At 39.4% G+C, this 22,888-nt stretch overlaps 1 protein-coding gene across 1 annotated transcript; it reads right to left on the bottom strand.

The window, feature by feature from the left end:
* Positions 1-466: 466 nt before the first annotated feature.
* Positions 467-22,129, bottom strand: LOC146313518 (uncharacterized). The gene is made up of 15 exons (XM_084739487.1): positions 21,798-22,129; positions 20,234-20,500; positions 18,446-18,724; positions 17,290-17,622; positions 16,779-17,036; positions 15,661-15,939; positions 14,994-15,296; positions 12,791-12,913; positions 6,858-6,920; positions 4,028-4,360; positions 3,062-3,364; positions 2,770-2,877; positions 2,476-2,492; positions 2,250-2,291; positions 467-1,728 (listed from the first exon to the last, which is right to left on the bottom strand). The coding sequence occupies exons 1-15, from the start codon at positions 21,976-21,978 to the stop codon at positions 1,711-1,713; spliced, it is 2,907 nt and encodes a 968-aa protein (XP_084595613.1). The 5' UTR covers positions 21,979-22,129; the 3' UTR covers positions 467-1,710.
* Positions 22,130-22,888: the final 759 nt, after the last annotated feature.

The following is a 22,888-nucleotide window of genomic DNA, read 5'->3' as shown; positions in this document are numbered from 1 at the left end:
TACAACATCTGGTCAAAACTTCCTCTCAGCTGAAGCAGCTGGAGTGTGAAACTCTTTGGATTTCACAGGAGAGGCTCAGAAAAAGAAAAAAAAGAAAAAAACATAAGGCCTTGTTAGCCTGCTTGTTTTAATCAGCTGGTGGAGAACCCAGAGAGCTCAGCTGTTTTCATGGAGAACAGAGGGAGGGTTTCTGTTGTGGAGAGAAACTCTGAGGTGAACAAACTGAACTGAATCAATCCTTCATTTGTCAGTCAGTGACACACCCACGGTACAGGGAGGATTTTTGCCCCAGGATGGTGAAGTCAACCCAGAAGCCCATTTCATCCAGTGAAAGAAAAAAGGATATCCCCATGGTAAATCATAATTATGAGATAAAAAGTAGAAATTATGAGATAAATACATAGATACATAAACAGTCATAACTATGAAATCAACAGTAACATTAATGAGATTTTTAAAAAATCACACAATTGCACAACGGAGGGGTTTATTTCTCCACAATGACCTGCTCACTGTACATTATCCCACTGACAAGGATAATAATTTAACACAGAATATTTATTTAAAAATGATTTTATTGATTTAAAAATGACTCCATTGCTCCTCCAGAGTCTATGATCAGAACTGTATCCATAGCAACAGTCTGTGATTCAGAAAAAAAACAGACTTTAGAATACTGTAATTGATCATTTAGAGTCTAGTATTTAACAAAACTGTGTAATAAATACATTTAATTTACAACTGCCCAAAAAATACAACTTCCCAAGAAAAAAAAAAAACAGTTGTCTTGGAGAAAGAAGCCCCTGAGTGCACATTCAACCACAGACAATTCGCAAAGGGGCCGCCCATCACTCAACACCACAACTCCACCACCACCCAACAGAGTTCATGTTGGAGTTTCAAATGATGTTTGTGCGAACCAGGTTGCACAATGGCCTGTGAAATGTGACAAGCGTGGTCATTGCAAATTCTGCAAAATCAATGCAACCACCAGCCTCTGTGAGAAATGCACTGTGCATCTTTGGTTCACTGAGGAAAGAAATTGTTTCAGATGTTTCCAGTTGGCCTGTTAAACTGCTACACATGGTGATAACAATGGTGCAAACATGGTGCTGAGCATAAATAATTTTTGTTCCTACACTCTTCTGAGATATGCGTTTTATCAAGTTTACTACATATGTCTGTTGCTCAGTTTTCTACAGATACATTAACTTGTTGAGAAGCCCTCCAATATGTGGCAGCCTCATTTATTTTATTATTATTTATTTTTATTCAGTTAGAAAAGTTTGTGTTGTAAAACAAATCTGAGAAAATGATTTTACTGTTAAACCTAACAAGTAAAGATATGATTTGGTGGAAATGCAAATAAAAAGATAAATCTTTGTTACCAAAATAAAAAAAAGACTGTCAGGCTGATTTCTTTTCAAATGAGGAATAAATTTACCATTAACACCCAATGTGACACATGTCAAATTACAGATTTTTGACAGTAGGGGGCAGCAGTCTTCTACATGGTCCATTAAGTCTGTTTTGTTGTCCATATATTTACCATGACAATTATATTCACTCAGTCTATCTCTGTAGATTTCATAGTGCAGTTGAAGTTTTGTCTTTCTACACTTCCAGAAAAAAAAAGAAAATCAGAACCAAGTGTCTCTCATGAAGGAATAACAGTTTTGATGCCACAGTAACGTCATTGGAGTCCTTCTTCTAATCTTCATGAGGAACCTGTCAAGACAGATTAATAAATGAAAAGCTGAATAACTGATGAAGTATTTATTAGAGTTCATACTGGACATTATTATATACACACACAACTACAACTACAGATCTCAGTTTACCAATATTACTTCTGGTTATCTGCTTTAACATGGTGTCAAATGGTGTGTATTGATCAAATATTACCCCTAAATTATGCAGACAGATGTGGACAGCTGAGGAACCTATATTTAGTAAGATCATGGGGGCAACCTTTTCTGGAGCAACAACCAAAACCTCCGTCCTATCAACACTGAGTGTCAAGTAATTCTCTGTAATTCTCTGCCATCTGGTCCCTGATGGCATTAAGAGTTTCCAGTTTCATTTCAGTTTTTATTTAACCCAACACTGTTTTCTTACTGACATCAACAGAAAAATGCAGCTTGATGATCCATGTTCACTGACTCTACACAGGAGAGGGACGGAGACATTATGATGGTTTCTGGGGAGTCGGGAGTAAAAACAAGCTGTTGAAACAAACATATACTCACTAGTGGGAGACGATTTTCTGCCCGATGACGACGACTCTGACGCTAGAAGTAGAAAATGAAGTGAAATGATTGAAATGATATAAATATATATATATATATATAGGACAGGACTGGATGTGAATGATTGGTTACTAATGCTCACAGGAAAATAATACCAGTCACATTAAAGTCTTGATAATAGAAAAATAAAATAAATATATTTTATTTTTCATAAAATCAAACTTACTGTTGCACATCTGAATCCTGAAATACAGATGAGAGATTACAGTATTAAAAGTGAAATCAGAATTTATGAAAGGACAGAAAGAAAACATGTTTTGTTCCTCTAACTCAGTATATATAGAACATCTGTTGACCTCTACTGTGTTATCATGTCAGTGAAGTTACTGAACATCAGCCAGCTCACACTTTGATTTTTAAAACTTTGTTTCCTTTCAGGACAAATATATTTTTGACATATTATCATTGAGTTGAAGCTGCAGGTTAAATCCAACAGTGGAGTAAAAATGTCTTCACTCACCATTATTGTTTCTTCTCCAGATGAAAAGTCCAGTGATGCAGAGTGTCAGCAGCAGCAGTCCTACAACAACTCCAACAACAGCACCAACAGGAGACTCTGAAGGAGGAACTGGAACCAAAACACAACATTCACACTTTGTCTCCACCACTGGAAGGACATGAAGATGTTTGCTTTACAGCAGTGGTTCACAAACGCTGTGCAAAGACTCACTGGTGCACCGTCAGATTTTGTGACCATACATAATGTCCTTTGTGTGTCTTGGACACAAAACAAAAACTGATACCAGTCTTACCCCAGTTGGTCCTGATCATGTCTTTGTCCAGTCTGGTGACGATGTCGTCCTTCACACCAGAGAGCTGAAACACACAGTCGTACCTCCTCCAGTCTTCAGGTGTGACTGATGAAAGGTTCAGGTCAACACTCATCTGGAAGGTTCCATCATGGTTGGGGAGGATCTCTCCGTGGTCCACGTCCTCATGAATCTCCTCTCCATCTTTCCTCCAGAACAGTGAGGATCTGTCAGGGTAGAAACCTGTAGCGTGGCAGCTGACTGGAGAGGAGGGAGTCTTCTGGAGGAGAGACACTGAGGGACGCTCTGCAGAGACACAGAGGGCACTACATAATAAGACATTTGCTACACAACATCCACACTGTGTGTCTATAGACAGTGAAGGGAACTACACCACCACTAAACAAACTCACTGCAGTCAGAGAAGAAAGATCAGCCTGTTTTTATGCTTCACAGCAAAGTAGTTCATCAGTGTCAATGTTCAGTACAACGATTTCTATAGACCTTTTTTGGGTCGATGTCATGATCATGTCACAGTGTTAGCTGGAGGTAAACAAAGTAAAAACTGGAGACAAACAGAGTAATGTCGCTCTGCAGTAGAATCTACTGCAACTACACTCTTTCTACTTGGAAGAAGACATTACATTTTTCTGGCTCTTTGAGCACCACAAGCCCCTATATTAGAGAGAAGACAGACATCTCCACAGCTGATATCTCCAAATCTCTGCAACTCACACCATCCCCATAACTTGTAACTCATAAACTTTGATGGAACATAATGTCAGAAAATCCAAAAATATCAGTCACTACTGATTGGTTCGGCCTAAATCAAATCTTGCCACCACAGAAAACAGCTGAAAAGAAGGTGATGTCAGACTGATTGGAGTGATGATACAATGACAGTTCAGTCTGAGCAGCTTATATGAACATTGTTGTGTCATAAAACAACATCAGGTCATGTGACTCTACCTGTTCTCTGCAGAGAGCTGTTGCCAAAGTCCACATACTTCTTCAGCCACTCAGGACAAGTCTGAATGAGGAGAATCTCAGTGTATTTTATTTCAGCTTTCTCAGCATCCCATATCTGTTTGATTTGTTCAGCCTGTGGTTTCAGAGCGGTCCATGTCAATGTCTTCAGATCCAATGATATGAAGTCTTCTCCATCATAACCAAAATGATCAAAACTGTTAACCTCTCCAGTCTCTTCATCCCACTCACAGCCAGCTATCTCCTGTAAAATGTGGACATCTGAGAGAGCGAGAGCGAGAGAGAGAGAGAGAGAGAGAGAGAGAGAGAGAGAGACTGTTGTTATCAATGATGTACAGATGAAATCTTCAGTAGAAAGGTCTTAAAAATGGAACATTGTGTGATGCTCTGCTTTTCTTGTCCACAGCAACAGTCGGTCATACAGAAATAACAGACCTTAGAGTGCTGTACTTGACCAATCAGAATTGGGTATTTAACAAAGCCATGTGATAATTAATCATAATAATGCACCTAGCAACCTTTTAACATGTCTGTTTTAATGAAATGTTATTTTGACCAACAGATGGAGGTCTATCCAAAGACAAAACACAGTAAAAGTGTCTGACGCTCGCCTTTTAAAGTACACCCATTGCTCTGAATGTCAGAACGCGCACTGAAAGCAACTTCACGTGGGTCAAACTGACTTGATGCTCGCACTCCGAACTTGTTTCGATTTTGGATTATCAAATGAGGACTAGGGCTTTTTTATCTGCAGCTGCAGTTCGTGTTTGGGGAGAGTTAAATGGAATAAAAAAGGTATGGACGTGAGGAGCGAGTGCTGATTGAGCTTTAGCAGATCAGCTGAGCTAACCGGCAAGCGGAGAAGAGGTGGCCTGGCTGTTTACATCAACAGGTTGTGGTGTCAGGATTCCGTCTCCGTTTCCACTCGCTTCTCACAACATATAGAGGTACTGACTGTGAAGTGTCGACCCTTCTACCTGCCGCGGGAGCTGTCGGCTGTCTCCATAACAGCCGTCTATGTACCACCGAGTGCTAATGTGGAGGAAGCTATGTCGGAGCTCTACAACAACATCAGCGAGAAGCAGCAAGAACACCCAGATGCTTTCTTCATAGCAGCTGGCGACTTCAACCAGGCAAGTCTCACATCTGTTCTGCCTAAATTCTACCAACATGTAAATGTTGCAACCAGAGGAAACAACACTCTGGACTTAAACATTAAAAACTCTTACAAAGCGGAGCCTCTCCCCCATATTGGTAACTTCTGACAAGGTCAGAATGTGGCCACAGGAAGCAACTGCAGCACTACAGGACTGATTTGACACCACACACTGGGACATCTTCAGAGAGGCAGCAACACATGATGGGAAGACAGATTTACAGGAGTACACAGATTCGGTCATCAGCTACATCAATAAGTGTACTGAGGATGTAACTGGGGTCAAAACCATCGTTCTGGCGTGCTAATCAGAAGCCATGGCTGACGGGGGAAGTGCGCTCATTGCTCAAAGCACGAGACGAGGCATTCAGAGCTGGAGACTCTGCAGCATACGCACTCGCAAGAAGCAAACTGGCCCAGGGAATTAAAGGGGCAAAACGGCAGTATGCACACACTGAACAGCCAATTCACTGAAGCTAAAGACTCACGTCGCTTGTGGCAGGGATTTCATTCCATCACCGACTATAAAACACCCCCCTGCAGATGTGTCATTCTGACCCCTTGTTTCCAGATGAACTGAACACCTTCTATGCATGTTTTGAGGCCAAAAACACAGCGCATGCACAGACACCACCGCCAGCACTGAACGACCAAACATTACAGCTCACCACAGCTGGAGTACAGAAGGCCCTGGCTAGCGTCAACCCACGCAAGGCTGCAGGGCCGGACAACATCCCTGGACGCGTTCTGAAAAACTGTGCTGAGCAGCTGAAGGATGATTTCACAGACATCTTTAACATCTTGCTCCGACAGGCTGTGGTGCCCATCGTTCCTGTCCCCCCCCCAAAAAAACAAATCTCACTGGCCTCTCTGATTTCCGCCCTGTAGCCCTCATGCCTATAGTGATGAAATTCTGAACGCCTGGTCACCCGCTACAATTCGCTTACAGAAGAAATAGATCCACAGAAGATGCAATTTCCACCGTGCTCCACCTCACGCTGTCTCATCTTGAGAAGAAGAACACCTACGCCAGGCTCCTGTTCTTAGACTTGAGTAGTGCATTCAACACCATCATCCCACAGCAGCTGATGGAAAAGCTGCAGCTGCTAAAAGTGGACAACGGCATCTGCAACTGGGTCTTTTTGACTTTTTGACTCAGCGACAGCAGGCAGTCAGGGTGGGCAGCTGCACATCAAAGACCATCACAGTGAGTACAGGCTCTCCGCAGGGCTGCGTCCTGACCCCTTTGCTCTTCAGCCTGCTCACCTCTGACTGCGCTGTCAGATTCTGCAGCAACTACACTACACACTATGACACGATGGTGGTGGGCCTCATTAAGGACAACAGCGAGTCTGCATACAGGGAGGAAGTGAAAAAGCTGAGTTCATGGTGTGGTTCCCACAACCTCTTCCTCAATGTGGACAAGACCAGTGAGGTTGTTATTGATTTCAGGAGGGCTGGCAAACAGGATCATGAACCACTATTCATCGATGGTACTGCTGTGAAGAAGGTCAGCAGTGTGAAGTATCTGGGGGTTCACACTGATGATGACCTCACTTCAACCACTAACACCTCAGCAGTCCTCAAAAAAGCTCAGCAGCGACTCCACTCCCTCCGCAGACTCAGGAAAACAGGCCTCCCCACCACACACCTCACCACCTTCTACAGGGGCACCGCTGAAAGCATCCTGACCTATGGCTTCACCACCTGGTTCGGGTGCTGCAAAAGACAAAAAGCAACTTAACAGACTGGTCAAGACAGCCAGCAAAATCATTGGTGCCCCAGTCCCCTGCCTGATGGAGCTGTACCAGCAGCGCTGCATCAGTAGAGCCACCTCCATCAACATCTTCTCCTTTTTGCCATCAGGGAGGAGATACAGCAGCATCAGCTGCAAGACTAAGAGGAAGCTGAATAGCTTCTTTCCCCAGGCCGTAAGACTTATTAATGGACTGTCCCCCATCTCCACATACACACCCACACTCACCCTCGACAGCGAATCACCTGGCAAGTCAAGAGACTAAATGCACTTTGAGAGAATGGACTGTTTTTATCTGATTTTATTCCTATTTATTAGTTTATTATGATGCTTATATTTTATTATGATGTTTACGATTTTATTAAATGTTTCTATTGTCACTGATCGAGAAACGAAATTTTGTTCTCTTGTGTATGTAAATGCACAGTGAAAATGACAATAAATATCCTTGATCCTTGACCTGAAAGCAGATTTAAAAAAATCTACCGAGGCGAGGGAGGGAGAGAGTGTGTGAATATAAACAGATGCGCCAACTTGATATGAAAACTTTTTATGATCATGAAACATAACATTACTGTACACTTCGGTGGTGTGTGATTTTTTTTGCAACAACACATGGGTGATGATGGTGCACACACACACACACACACACACACCAATGGCGGACACAGAACGTGGCTAATGGGTGGGCCTGGAGAAATCTGGATGGGCCTGATTCATTTTGAAGCTTAGATGTGTATAAAAATGATATGGGGGTCAAATCTGGTAGAACATAGCAAATTTAGCATGCCTAGTGCTCAAGTCAGAATACCACAAACATATCAATATGCTTATCAGCTGAATCACTATCGACACATAAAAGAGGAAATAATAATATATCCACACATAACCCCTGTTATGAGAGTAGCTACCAGTGATGCAGTCAACCCACAGCAGTCAGAGAGTTAGTAATAACTTCCAGGACCAGAACTTGTGTGTTCCTCTCTAACACACAGACACTGCTGCAGTCGTGTGCAAAGCCACGCATCCTGTGCATCCTCTCTGCTGCGAGTGCAGCATCAGTACCTTGGACAGTGCCGTGCACAGCGCAGTCCTGACTGTCAGGATACTATACCTCATGGAGTTTTCGACAAGTCTTGGGTGCAACATGGATACTGAAATATCAGACAAATTGAATATGTCACAATTCAGAACTACAGGAACTTCAATTGCATCAAAGCATGGCTCATCAGTGTGGCATTTCATGGCAGCTCCTTGAGCCTACTTTTAATTTCTGGTGTATATTTTGACCTGAGCTCTGAGCTCTGAGTGGGATTTCCAGCATGGCACGCAGCATAGCGATGTCCAGCACAACTTTAACATGCTCTCGGTTTTGCTCCACACATTTCCATTTTTTTTAGCCATCTGTTATAAAAGTAGACCCTGTGTGCATCTCTGGAAAACGTCTACAAGCTTTACGAAACACTGCATCCTGTTCTCGGCTCTGTTCAGTTCATTTGTACTTCTAATACCAGTGGACACTGAATGAGTGCAATTTCCCACCTATGACAGTAGCTGGGGATGATCCGAGGATTATAAATCAGATGGTGTCTCGATTGGGTCTTTAGATGTCGATGGTGACAGTCCACTGTCAAAGATGGCTCAAAGTTATCTGATTAGCCACAGTTACAAACTTCTGTGTGGCAAAAGTTCAGTTCTAAATATAACTTTTAATAACCACATGTCTTAAATTCTAAAATTATACCAGGCAATTAAACATTTAAAGCATGTTTTTTTTTATCATAATATTATATTTGTATTTATTTATTTTTGTTCATGAATCTGATTGGGTTGACAAGCTGTCAAGCTGGGAGGGCCAGAGCACATCCAGGCCCACCCGTAGATCTGCCTCTAACACACACACACACACACACACACACACACACACACACACACACACACACACACACACACACACGCTTTACCACCACTTTGGTTGAAGCCCTGCTTCAGATTATAAATTGTGGCTTTGAAGAAGGGTGCTTGATTCTCAAAACATTCTCGATTGTACCACTCCAATTGCAGAGGATCTCCTTCTAATAATTTCTTCATCCAGTCCTGTTTTGGTTCCACTGTGGTTTTGTTGATGTTGCAGTAACCCACCAGAACTCCATCGACCTCTGAAACTCCCATAAACTCTGGGATGTTTGGGATTCCAGAAGATGCAGTTATGAAATACTTCAAGGAGTGTTTCACTGAAAGACAAACAATATTTATACACTCTGTATAAATACACATCATCATCACACTCATTATAAATATTATGCATTCAGTATAATTAAGATAAAACACGCTTTTATCAAGTCGAGGTAAAAGTAAAACTGTACTGTTACTGTATCTCGAGCTTCAGGAGCAAAATGCAAAGAGCATAAAGATTTAAACTGTGAATTTACCTGCTGATGACACGGGACAGAAGAAAAGGAACAGAAATAACTTTCTCATCTTGATAAACAACTGAGCTTTCTGGTTAACGCCTTTTCCTAACGGAGCATGAAGCGGCCCTTTCTCTTTTGATGGGCGGTGACATCTGTGAGCTCGTCAGAGTCGCGTGACTGATGACATCCGTCAGCTTCGGACAGAACTTCATTCAGTTTGATTCATTCATCCATTTTCTGTAACCGCTTATTCCGGAAGGGTCGCGGGCTGCTGGAGTCTATCCCAGCTGACACTGGGCGAGAGGCGGGGTTCCCCCTGGACAAGTCGCCAGTTCATCGCAGGGCTGAGACACAAAGACAGACAACTACTCCCACTCACATTCACGGGCATGTGGGGACAGTCACCAATTAACCTAGTATGCATATCTTTGGACTGTGGGAGGAAGCCGGAGAACCCGGAGAGAACCCACGCAGACACGGGGAGAACATGCAAACTCCGTTCAGAAAGGTCCCGCCCCAGCGAGCCGGGGGGTCGAACTCAGGTGTGGCTGTGAGGAGGCAGTGCTAACCACTGCACCACTGCACCACTGCACAGCACCGCAGTCTGATTAGAAAGTTAATTAGCATAATAAGAGCAGAGGAGAACAACAGAGAAATGTGTTGATTTACATGAGAAAGACAAAATGAGTATGAGAACAATTCCACCCAAAACAAGATATTAATGTGATAGAAGTATAAGTGTAAGAATAGATTTAAAAAATATTCTCCATACACATCACACTGTGACTCATGTTGCATAAATATCACTCATGAAGTTAAACTACATCAAACTAGTACATTATTATTTCATGTCAGCAAATTATTTGTTAACTCTTAAAATTCAATATCCCATAATTTCATAGTAAATAGGTGGCAATTAACAAGTAATGTGATTAACATTTCTTAGAAATTACCCACAAATTTCATAGTTAATTATGTGATAATTTGCAAATATAGTTTCCATGCAGTGGATGGCAATTATCAAGCAACACATTTGAAATTTCTCTGAATTTACCCCCAGGTGGTGATTATCATCTCATATCACTGAACTTTCTTTGAAATTAACCCCAATTTTACATCAGACGTCATTGTCGAAAGGTGATAATAAGCAAGTACCACTAATACATGCATGACAACGACACTTGTGAATCATCACATTCTTAACATTAAATTTGGGAGTAATTTGCAGGTAAATTAAGATAAACTTGAAATTGTAATCGCCACCAACTACATGAAAATTGGTCCTAATTATCACATAATTAGTCACGAATTTTGGGAGGTAATTTAAAGGTAACTTATGAGGTTTTCATATATATTATTTGAAAATTACCACCTATTTACCATAAAATTATGGGATCTGGAAATCAGAGTGTTACAAAATATTTTTGTGGATTTTTTTTGACTATGCATTAATGAATTATTTTACAGTAACATATTGCACAATAACAGCTAAATGAACACATCACCTTTGAACTAAAGTATTATAGATTTGTATTAATCATGTGCATATTGTGTGTAATAACACCTGATGTTCTCAGAGGTTTAAAGGGAAAACTATTATTTATCTCATCTGAACAGATTCCTCATCTCAAGAACAAACCTGCCTGAATAAAAAGTGACCAGCTGAAGCCCTCTAGTGGACAGTTACTGAAACACACCCTCACGTCGACTTGAGCTCTCCTTATTTGAAGTAAATCTAAATCTAATTTGCTGCATGTTTTTTTTACCTTGAAAGTGAGTAAGCTCCTTTAGCACTCACGCTTTGACAGAAAAACAATAACAATAAATCTGAAAACACAAACATGAATTGCAAGGTTCACAGTTTTCTCAAAAGAAAAGAAAAGGAACAAAACAAAACAGGGAAGAAAAATAAAACAGAAAAAAACAAAACAAATGAAACAAAACAAACAACAAAAAAACAAACAAAACAAAATAGGAATCCCTGCTCAGTAACCATGGTAACTATTCTGCTCTGTGGCAAACTACTGTCGAGCTTAATTTATCTGTGTGGTAAGAATTTCCTCTGGGTGGGAACAAAACCACAAAAGACAGCTCCTACTGCCTAATAATAATAAAACTCTTCACAACTTCAAAAGCCAACAGGTTATTTGACATGAAGTGACCCTGTTTATTTAAAAGCACAACATTTATAGTTTTTATAGTTAGCCAACTCATTCACTCATTTTGTTCAAATTAAATTAAAATGCCAAACACGACTTTCAGTGCCAATGAGCAGAAGACGCCCGTAAATCAAACACACACAAGAGATTATGTAGTATAATGTAGGTTTGTTTAAGCCCAGTTTGAGTTATCTTTGTCGACACCAGGCTGAACTGTGTCAGTGGAACTGCTAGATTTTAACTTGCACTTAATTCATTTCACTTAGATTTCATTGTCAGCCTTGATGGAACACTCCTCTGGTCCTTCAGGAGCAAATCCATGAAATATCCTGAGTTAATCATCAGTTACATCGTAGTTTATTTTAATTCCTTCAGTCTATTATACTCATTTGCTTTGTGTAATGAAGGTGATATACTGTAGACATGGAATATTTTTGGGTTGGAGCAGTTCCACTATATTATGTGCTTTTGAGAGTTATATTTTCTAATCACTGCCTCATTAATTTAATTACGACCTGCAGCACCATAAGTATTGTTTAAAGTGCAATAAATGAAATTTAGGTTCAGTGATGTCGACTTGTGTCAGGGGGATTTTTATTCCTACTGGTGTTTAACAGGAAACAGACAGTGTAATAGGAACAGGTGCAGTATGTTCCTATCGCAAGACTGATGTGTTCACCACAGATCACAGGAAATCACATTCACTTGTGTTCGGCTCATGAAACTCCTGACTTATCAGAAACCAAAAATAAAGCTGTAGCTCTCATGTGTCAGCAACCTCCTTGGTGGGTCTGTCTTTAAATGCCAGACGAGTGCATGCAAATTAATTTTATTAAAATGTTACAAATTAATGTGGGCTAAACGTGGACTCGTCAGACCACAGCACTCTTTTCCATTTTGCATCAGTCCATCTCAGATGAGCTCGGGTCCAGAGAAGTCTGCAGCGTTTCTGGATGTTGTTGATATACGTCTTTCTCTTTGCATGGTAGAGTCTTAACTTGTGTTTGTAGATGCAGAGACAAACTGTGTTTACTGAAAACAGTTTTCCAAAGTGTTCCTGAGCCCATGTAGTATCCTTTGTACAATGATGTGGGTTTTTAATGCCGTTTCTGCAACAAGAGTAACAACAGAAGCCTCAAAAGTCTGATTTGAACACTGACAGAGTGAAGTTTAGGGAAGTCCGTTTAAACAGTTACCTTGATGCAACCTTCACATGTCAAAAGATTGTTGTGTTATCCTCTACAGGAAGTCACTGTTCACCACAGTTTACAGGACATCTCAAACATTTATGGCAGAGCAGCTCAGAACCAAACAAGGGCGTGCAAATGAAACCACTGCGGTGTTGTTGCTGGTTTACCACAGTGATACCAGAGGCAGTTAATTCTGTGGGAGTTAAAAAATGTCAACATTTCGGACAAAATACATACATGCATACGTACATTTCTCGTGTGGTAACTTCGCTCTCAGGGTCTCAGTTTTCTTCTCACTTTTTTTCTAAAGAAACTCCTTCGAGGCAAAATATTACAGGTGTGGAGATTCGCTCTGAAATGCTGAAAGCCTTTGACAGGATTTGCCTTGTGTTGACATCACTTCTCTTCTGTGTCACATGGACAGATGAGACGTCAGGATTACTGGTCTGTGGTTTTCTAATGCCGGTGCAAAAGTGGAATTTGCCACAAACTTACACATTAAAAAACCATTTTTTTTCCAGTGATGCCTTAGAGAGAGTTGAACAAACTGCAGGTTAATACAGCTTAGGGACAGTTCACATTCAAATAAAAAAAGTCCTGTTTTTCCTCTTACCTGGAGTCCTGTTTATCCATGTAGATTTCTTTAGTTTGAGTTGCAGAGTTTTGGAGATAGCGGCCGATGAGATGTGTGCTTTATCTGCAGTAAAATCGAACTAGTTGGTACAATCGCTCTTTCCCGAAATTATGATGCAGCTACTCAAGATAATCCACAGACCTTGTTGTGAGAAGTTTCATGTACTTTCTTTCTAGTAGAAATTGGTTCCGCTAAATTCTACTGCAGAAATATATTGGATATTATTATAATATATTGGAGAGAAGCCAGAAGGCCGATCTCTCCAAAATTCTGCAACTCACCAAAAAAAATCTGTATGGATAAAAAGTACTACAGACCAGAGGAAAAATAAGTATTTTTGAGTTTTGGGTGAACTGTCTCTCTCAGAAAAATGATCTTATCATTAATATAACAGGCCAACAAGAATTTATGTGATTATAGCTAAGATTAAGTTGTATAGAAGTTAACTCACAGAAAATCAAGTCAGACATTTGAAGGTTGGGGATTTTATTGAAAAGTAATATATGCACATAAAAATAAAGATTTCTTGAGGCACTTTGCATGAAACACACAAAGACATAAACAGAGCTCTTAACTCACTGTTCATTAATGAATGTTGACTGGATTTATTAAGTTAAAGAAAAGCCACAGTGAACTGTCCAGACATGTGGCCACAAAAGACAAAATCACAACTTTTGAATTGACATATTTATCATGACTTAATTAGCAGACAGTTGTCTCTAAATTAAACTCAGAAAGTCAAATAAGATTAACATTCACTTAACATCATAAATATCTGAGTCTGTCTGTCTAAGATTTTTTCTCCTGACTCCATTTAAGTTATTAAAATCACATACAAATAAGATATAAACCAGAAGATGAGGAGAACCGCCTCTATAATGCACACTTCACCATCACACACAGGTCATAAAAATGCCCAACAAAAAACAGAACATTTGAATTTCTCTACATTGTTAATGATTCTGCACACACATAGGCTTGTATACACACATGCATTTTACTGGGAGAGGTGATGGATGCTGAGCAGAAACAGGTGACCTGAGCAGTCGGTGGCTGAAGTGTTTGGGTTGAGCTACCAACTACCAGTCTGCTCTGTAATTTCTAGTCCGAGTACCTTCCATGCCCCAAGCCAAGTCCTTACAGACTGAGCTACTGCCGCCCCCAGCAACAACTCACAATTTTACACTTTCATCTAACAGAAACTTTTATCCAAAGCAACATACATCTGAGAGTTGATACGACACAAGCAAGGATCTAGTGAGGAGAGAACAACATGAGTAAATGTCCTGAAGCAAAGTTCAAGTCTGGACGTAGGAGCCTACAGGCAATGCAAGAGGCCAAGCATAGGGTGGATAGGATGCATTGGATTTTTTATTTATTTATTTTTTTTATAATTTTTTTTTTACATTCTTTTAGATGTTTTTTGCAATCAATAGCAGAGGTTTTCCCAAAAGAGTGGGGTCTTTAGTCTTTTCTTAAAGCCTGAGAGGGACTCTGCAGATTGCAGTTAGGTAACTTGTTTTTAACGACTGGTTATATCAGCCCCCCAAAATTAAAATGCTTGTACAGAATATCAGATTAAATAAACAAAGTGAGAATCTCCCACCTCCAGCCGTCCCCAAGAAATCTGTCTTGTCACCTTGGTTGGTCCTGATCACGTCTTTGTCCAGTCTGGTGACGATGTCGTCCTTCACACCAGAGAGCTGAAACACACAGTCGTACCTCCTCCAGTCTTCAGGTGTGACTGATGAAAGGTTCAGGTCAACACTCATCTGGAAGGTTCCATCATGGTTGGGGAGGATCTCTCCGTGGTCCACGTCCTCATGAATCTCCTCTCCATCTTTCCTCCAGAACAGTGAGGATCTCACAGGGTAGAAACCTGTAGCGTGGCAGCTGACTGGAGAGGAGGGAGTCTTCTGGAGGAGAGACACTGAGGGACGCTCTGCAGAGAGAGAGAGAGAGAGAGAGAGGCAGTGGAGGGGGAGGGAATGGGATACAAAAGAGAGAAAAACAGGACAGCGAACAGGAAAACAAGGAAAACAAGGTGAAAGAAGGATGAAGAAATTGAATGATAAGAAATCAAGATAAAAATTAGAGAAAAAGAAAGAGGAAGAAGCCAGTAGAGACAGATTTGAGTTCTTGAAATAAGGGCTAAATCAAGTCTTATCACTACAGAAAATGGACGGGAAAAAGGTTATTGTCAGAGTGATTGTAATGATGATACAACATACAATGGTAATTTACTCTGAGCAGGTTATATGAACATAGTTGTATCTATCAAAGTACATCAGGTCATGTGATTCTACCTGTTCTCAGCAGAGAGCTCCTGCCATAGTTCAAATACTTCTTCAGCCACTCAGGGCAGCCCTGACTGAGGTAACCTTTATTGTATGCTATTTGAGTTCTGTTAGCATCCCATCTCTGTTTGATTTGCTCAGCCTGTGGTTTCACAGCGATCCACCTCAGTGTCTTCAGGTCAAATGATAGGAAGTCTTCTCCATTGTAACCAAACTGCATAAAACCGTCAACGTCTCCAGTCCCATCATCCCACTCGCAGCCATCCATCCTCTGAAAGACATGGACACCTGAGAGAGAGAGAGAGAGAGAGAGAGAGAGAGAGAGAGAGAGAGAGAGAGAGAGAGAGAGAGAGAAGAACAGAGACTGTAATTAAAATGCAGATTAAATCTCCAGTGGAAACATTATGGTAGTTGTTCTGTAAATTCCAGCTGATGGCAGTAAACCAAGTGTCTTTGTCTTCTTGTGTTCTGTGCACATCAAACTTTTTATACACAACGTCACAGCAGTGTGGGTCAGTAACTAATAACAGTACCTGTTTGGACACAAGAATGATTAATTTATCACTTACAACAAGGTTGTAAAATTATATTTAGTTGCAGTTCCTTCTTTGATTGACTGATTGATTGACTGATTTGAATTGATTGCAGAGGTAAAAATATAGAACAAATTAATTTAGAGAAAAGGCGGCACTTAAAACCCTGAATACAACCGTTATATCTCAAACTGTTGTGGGAAAAATATCCTCCTCTGGAGCAGGTTAGGTGTGCAGCACAGGTTACCATGGTGATCTGACCAGGTTAAGACAGCCACCTCTGTGACACTGAGAACTCTGGCTTTAACTGCAACTCACCGCACTGACCCATTAATCTTGAGTTTGATAAATCCTTCTATAGTGACCAGACCTTTAATGACAAAACAGGAAATGGGGAGGTCACATGAGTTCAGTGACGCCAGAACAACCGTGTTAATAGATGAAGTGTGGAAGTAGACAGGTTCCTTTTTGTATATTTGTGTGTACGTGTGTGTGTGTGTGCATGCACATGCTTGTAAATCAAAAATGAAGACTATATTTTATCTTCAAAACTAACAAGGATGAAACACTTTCTACCAGAAAAAGTGAACATACCTCCAGGTTGTTGCATCAGACTTTTAATGATGTCTCCAAAGCGGTGCTGGTTTACCGAACAGTAGTCAGTGTACATCTCTAAGTGCCCAGGATCATCTTTAAATATTTTTTCCATCCAGTCTGTTTTGGCTTGTGGTTGTAGTATGTTGCTGCCACAGACTCCCACCTGAACTCCATCAACCTCTGCAACAGCCATGTGCTCTGGGACTCCACTGAGTCCATACGCAGAAGTGAGCATGTACGTCAGGGAGTGTTTACCTGCAGGACAAACACACCTGTGAGTTGGGTAATGTCCGCCTCTAGCTGATACTTTCTTCAGTCAGTGATTATGTTCCCACGCACATCAAAACCTCAAGGTTGCCACAAGTACAAGTTAATTTCAGATGGGTAGATAAATAGATGCATCAGTGAGGGAAGGGAGGTGCTGTGAGGTCTGCACCTTAAAATAAATCTTCAGAATAACATGTGCTGGTGGTCAACTGATGAGAGGAGAGCTGCTCCTTCTTATCACCTGTCTTTTTTTCTTTAATCTCAGTCTTATCCCAGTTGGTCCTGATCACGTCTTTATCCAGTCTGGTGACGATGTCGTCCTTCACACCAGAGAGCTGAAACACACAGTCGTACCTCCTCCAGTCTTCAGGTGTGACTGATGAAAGGTTCAGGTCAACACTCATCTGGAAGGTTCCATCATGGTTGGGGAGGATCTCTCCGTGGTCCACGTCCTCATGAATCTCCTCTCCATCTTTCCTCCAGAACAGTGAGGATCTCACAGGGTAGAAACCTGTAGCGTGGCAGCTGACTGGAGAGGAGGGAGTCTTCTGGAGGAGAGACACTGAGGGAAGATCTGCAGAGACACAGAGAGAAAGACAGTTTGCAGGTTAGATTTATGTTGATATTATAATTCATATTTGTTGTGATGTATTTTAAATGCTTTAATTACACATATGCAGTATTTAATGTCAACAGTTTCCTCCTCAGGATCAATAAAGTATTTATGATTCTGATGATGCAAAAAAAAAAAGACTGATGAAGAGAGATGAGGTAGTTGAGATAGAGAGAGGAAAGAGGAGAACAGTGAGTGTTAGAAAGATTGATTTTCACATCAGGGATGTCCATTTCATTTGATTAGTGTGGCTCCACTTGGAAAGGTGGTCTCGTCTACAGTTTGTGTGTACCCTGCACTGTTTGCATCAGGTGTGGAAACTCACCATACCAAAATCAGACCTAACCATGGCAGCAGACTTTTATTGGGATCTTGCAATTGGGAGGCTTTTCTACACTTGCGCACCTGCACATCATCACCTGCAGAAGATTTATGATGATGCAACTGTACAGAACAACATAACTAATGTGAAAAGCTGAGACAAACAGAAATGCAGCAGAGAGAAATAGGAAAAATGAAGAGAAAGAGTGTTGATAAGCAGGAGTGGAAGTAACTTCAAACATTGTATAAAATGTAAGTAAAAACAGAAAGCAATGATTTGCAAATGCTTTTTTACTTGTATTCTATTGAATACAGTACAAAGACAAAATATTTCATGTTCCTACTGATAAAGTCTATTGTTTTTTGTAAATATACACTCATTCTGTGTGTTGGTGATATTTATAATAATGTTGCTTTTTGACAGAAACAGATGAGAAACATGAAGATCGTTATGTGACTCTACCTGTTCTCATCAGAGAGCTCCTCCCATAATCCACATACTTCTTCAGCCACTCAGGACAAACCTGGGTGAGGTAATGTTTTGTCTGTGCTGTAAAAGCTCTGTCATTATCCCACTTGTGTTTGGTGATGACAGCCTGCATTTTTGGAGCGATCCACGTCTCTGTCCTGAGGTCAAATGCGATGAAGTCTTCTCCATCGTAACCAAACTGATCATAACCATTAACCTCACCAGTCTCATCGTCCCACTCACAGCCGTACATGTTCTGGAAATTGTGGACACCTGAGAGACAGAGACAGGGACTGCATTAAACCTGAGTGAGATCACAACACAGTCATCTGTCATCAGTGGAAATCACATCTTTATCAGAGAGACACAGACGCCAAAACGGAGGATCTACACCTGCTGCTGTTACTGAATCGATGGAAGACGCCTGCAGCCGATCATCATCATCATCATCGTCATCATCATCATCATCATCATATAATATAATGATAGATGAAACCTGATCCTGGACATGAACATTAGACCAACTGAGACCCTGCAGACACTGGATCAGTCCAATAATAGCTTCTTTGCCTTTATGAGATGCTTATTACCATAATTATTTGTTAATTAGACTATGTATGTGTCAATAATAGCAAAAAAAAAGTTTATTGTTAGATTATAAGACATTTATAAGCACTTACAGGAAATTGTCAACAGTTTATATACAGTTAAAGAATATTAATAAAAGCCTTACTTCTTGAATTTGTTTATAATAGCATTACAGACACACTAATTGAGTTTAACTGACTTTAATATTATGACAGTGTTAAACTTTTATGAAGCTTTTGCTGTTGCTTTCCACACACTTTATTATGCAATTATTAGCAGTTCTTAGAAGAGGAAAAAAGCCTGAAAATAGTAATAATTGTAAAAAATCATGGCTAACTGTGAAGTGCATAACAGAGGATTAATTAACCTTAATAAGAATTGTTCACACTTTATATCTGGTAAGCCCAAAATGTGTTGTTATCTGTCAGTAAGTGCATAGTTGACTGCTAATAAATGCATAATTAACAAAAGCTCATTAAAGGTTTAACAAGGACATTTTAGGTTAAACTCAATGCATGTCTTTGTAATGCTATTATAAACACTTTTTAGAAACTTATAAGGCATTTATTAACATTCTCAAGCAGTCTATGTACTGTTAACAGGTTTCTTATAAAGTATAAAAGTAAAAATATGTTTATTATGCTATTTTTTAACACTTATTTTATTAACACACATTAATGTAATGTTGTTCTTAATATTGGCCTTATTACTATTACCTAATGCTTATTAAAAGCACCTTAATATAAAGTGTTACCACATTTTCATAATGTGACAACTTTGTATATTATAAAAACATGAAAAACATCTTGTTGTAACAACAAAATGTTGTCATAATGTGATAAGTTTGTATGTTGTAATAACATGAAAATATTTTATTGTAACATAAAAATGTCTTGTTATCAATAAAATCTTTATATTATAAAGTGATATTGATCCATTTTTCTTCTTCTTGTGTGGCAGCAACATGCTTCCATATAAACTGTGACAAAAGCAAAGGGTTTACATGGTTCACAGGAAGGTAGGAAGACCCCTGAGCAGAATTTCAGGGGACCCTGGGACCCTCAGCAAAACACTTAAGAGATATTTTACTTCATCACATGGAAAATAGGAGCAGAAACAAAAAAATGTTGCATTAATACTTCTGTTGAGTGTTTAAACAACATTTTATCAGTAGAATCTGAAACATAAACAGACCTCCAGTTTGGTTGAAGCGCTGCTTTGCAATTTCAATGTTGGTTTTAAAGACCTGCTGTTGTGTCACAGCCGCATCAGTGTTCCTCTCAAAGTACTGTGGATCATCTGCTGTGGCTCCTCTCATCCAGTCCTGTTTGGGTTCTGCTCTCCTGATGTTGCTGTCATAGTAAAACATCTGGACGTCGTCAACCAACCCAACGATCACAAACTCTGGGAAGTTTGGGACTTGAGAGGACGCAGTGTAGAAATACTGCAAAGAGTGAGTCACTGTAAGAAAAAGTTCATGTCACAGTTTCAGTTTTTTTCACTGAACAATCTTATTTTCCTGCACACAGTAAACTCAATACTTCCTAAAAATTTCTGTTGTGCAGTCAATAAATACAATAGTACATTTAAAAAAATATTCCAAACTTTTTTCTGGAATAACTATAATCATTAAAAACTTTCACATATATTTCTGTTGGATTTGTCTCGAAAAATAAGGATTTATTCTGAAATAAAATGCAACAAACATTTAGGACATGACCTGACTTTCAGTGACGGAGAGCAGATTGTGTTTTTTTAATATATATTTCTCATGCTGAGTCTGTCAAGGTGAAGTGAACAAACAGTTTAGTTTCCAGTTAGTCAAGTCATTTATTCTTCAGGATTCTTCATCAGTTTGAAATCTGAATAAATATAGTAACATACTGCAGGTCATTCTAATTTTATTTTCTATATTCATTGTTTCTTTTTATTACCTCCCTGATGGTCTGTTTTATACCACAAACTGTGACCAATGACAACTTTGTTTCTTCTTTCTGAGGTTTCCTGTTACAAATTTAAACTGAGTTTCTTTCAGATAAAACTCACAGAAAACTCACACAAAAATAAGAAACATCTTTTATGTAGAGGAGACCACAGTTATAACATTTATAAGAGACTACTTTCAATTCACTACACATATGTACTGCATGTGCACTCTGTTACACAAATGACATATTTTCAACTAAAAGGGAACAAAACTCACTAATATGAGATAAAATACAAAAATATGAAATAAACAATCTGAATAATGAGTTAATAAATCAAAATTATGAGGTAAAAAAGTACAAAATTAGTTAGAATGATGGGTTAAAAAGTCAAATATATGAGTTAAAAGGTCTGAATTGTGATGAAAAAAAAATCAATTTGAACAAAATAATAAGTTAAAACATCTAAATTATGAGTTAATAAGTAATAAGTTGTGTGTTTTGCGTCATTCTGCAGCATTACGATCGTTCAGACCGTATCGATCTTAATGCTGCTGATTTGATGAAATTATGTCCTAAAAAGATAAGAAAAGAAAAGCAAAATATATTTCAGCCTTCTGCAGAAATAGATGATGAGATATAAATGTAGGGATCAATAAATGAGATCAACAGACAGTGAACTTTAAGATCATGAGAAACACCTTTTTATATATATTTATATAATCTTTTCTGGAGAAATACTCTCAAATTCATATGTACAGAATATACAGACTGGACTCATTTTTTTCTTTTACAATCAGCGGACTTATAATAAATCAATAATTGTCCCTCACCTGCCGTCGCTCCGTACAGAGCCGCTCCCAGGAGAGACAGAAGAGTCCACGTCTTCATGGTGAACTGTCTCATCTGACGCTCTGACAGACTGAAGACTGAGACACACATAAAATAAAATACTTCCTCATCAGACATCAAGAGAGAAGTGAGCAGAAAACAGGCGGTGACATCAACGTCCATCTGAGCCAATGAGAATTCAGCCTGAGGACAGGGAGACACATGTGGGACATGGATAGATAGATAGATACCTGAAGTGTAACAACTTGTAGGTTTTTCTTTTTTTTAAATGGTGTTTTATATTGTATTATTTTTCTATTAAATTCGATTTTTAATTAATTTTTGATGTATTAATTTATAATAAATGCTCCACTAATTCACTTATTTTTCTTTATTTATATCATATAACTTTTAATGAACTTGTTATTCTCTCCCTGTGTATTTATCTGTTTTCTCTGGGATCATGGATATTAATTTTATTTCCGTCTGTCTCACTTCCTGGTTTAAAAAAGGCAGGAAAACTGCTCAAGCACTGGTCAACTTTCTATCTTTTGATAAATTCTTTAATAATATTTCTAGCAGATGTGTCTCAGCCGTAACATGTCAAGTCTGTAGCCTTTCTAAATCAAAGTTAAATAAGAATTATAATTTTATAATGTGTATTTTGATTAAAATGGCTGCTCACTATGACTATTTTTCAAATTACAAGATTGTGACAGGATTAATTGATCAATTAATCATTTTGAGTCAAAAAAAAAAAAAAAGTCAAAATTCTCATATGAAAAAACGTGCGACACACCAAAGATTCATGTTTGCAAGGCTATGCCTTTAACTGGACATCTTTTCCAGATGTTTCAGGTATCTAGCCTATCAGAGCTTTGTGAGCTGGTGCAGGAGTGTCCCCGTCACTCCAGCCTGTGTGGTTCTTCGGATTCACACACAGATTTGTCTCCTGATGCCCAGGGTTCCTATGTTGGATTTAGAGCTCCAGAAAGACTTTCTCAAAGATGAGGTCGATCAAGTCACCCACATACCCTGTGCAATATTACAGAAAGCAGCCACCAACCTTAGCTGTTTGGTGCTAATCAAAGTT

Source organism: Lutjanus erythropterus, chromosome 16 (genome assembly GCF_056507025.1).
Source record: "Lutjanus erythropterus isolate fLutEry1 chromosome 16, fLutEry1.hap2, whole genome shotgun sequence".
In the NCBI taxonomy this organism is placed as follows: Eukaryota; Metazoa; Chordata; class Actinopteri; order Lutjaniformes; family Lutjanidae; genus Lutjanus; species Lutjanus erythropterus.
This window is presented reverse-complemented; position numbering and strand designations above follow the sequence as displayed.

What these genes read in the sequence shown, in the direction of transcription:
- LOC146313518 (XM_084739487.1), bottom strand. Translation starts at nt 21,978, where the DNA reads ATGGACGTTGATGTCACCGCCTGTTTTCTGCTCACTTCTCTCTTGATG. An exon ending in GCGCTTCAACCAAACTGGAG is followed by an intron (nt 18,725 to 20,233) that starts GTCTGTTTATGT and finishes TCTGTCTCTCAG; the next exon opens with GTGTCCACAATTTCCAGAAC. An exon ending in TCTGATGCAACAACCTGGAG is followed by an intron (nt 15,940 to 16,778) that starts GTATGTTCACTT and finishes TCTCTCTCTCAG; the next exon opens with GTGTCCATGTCTTTCAGAGG.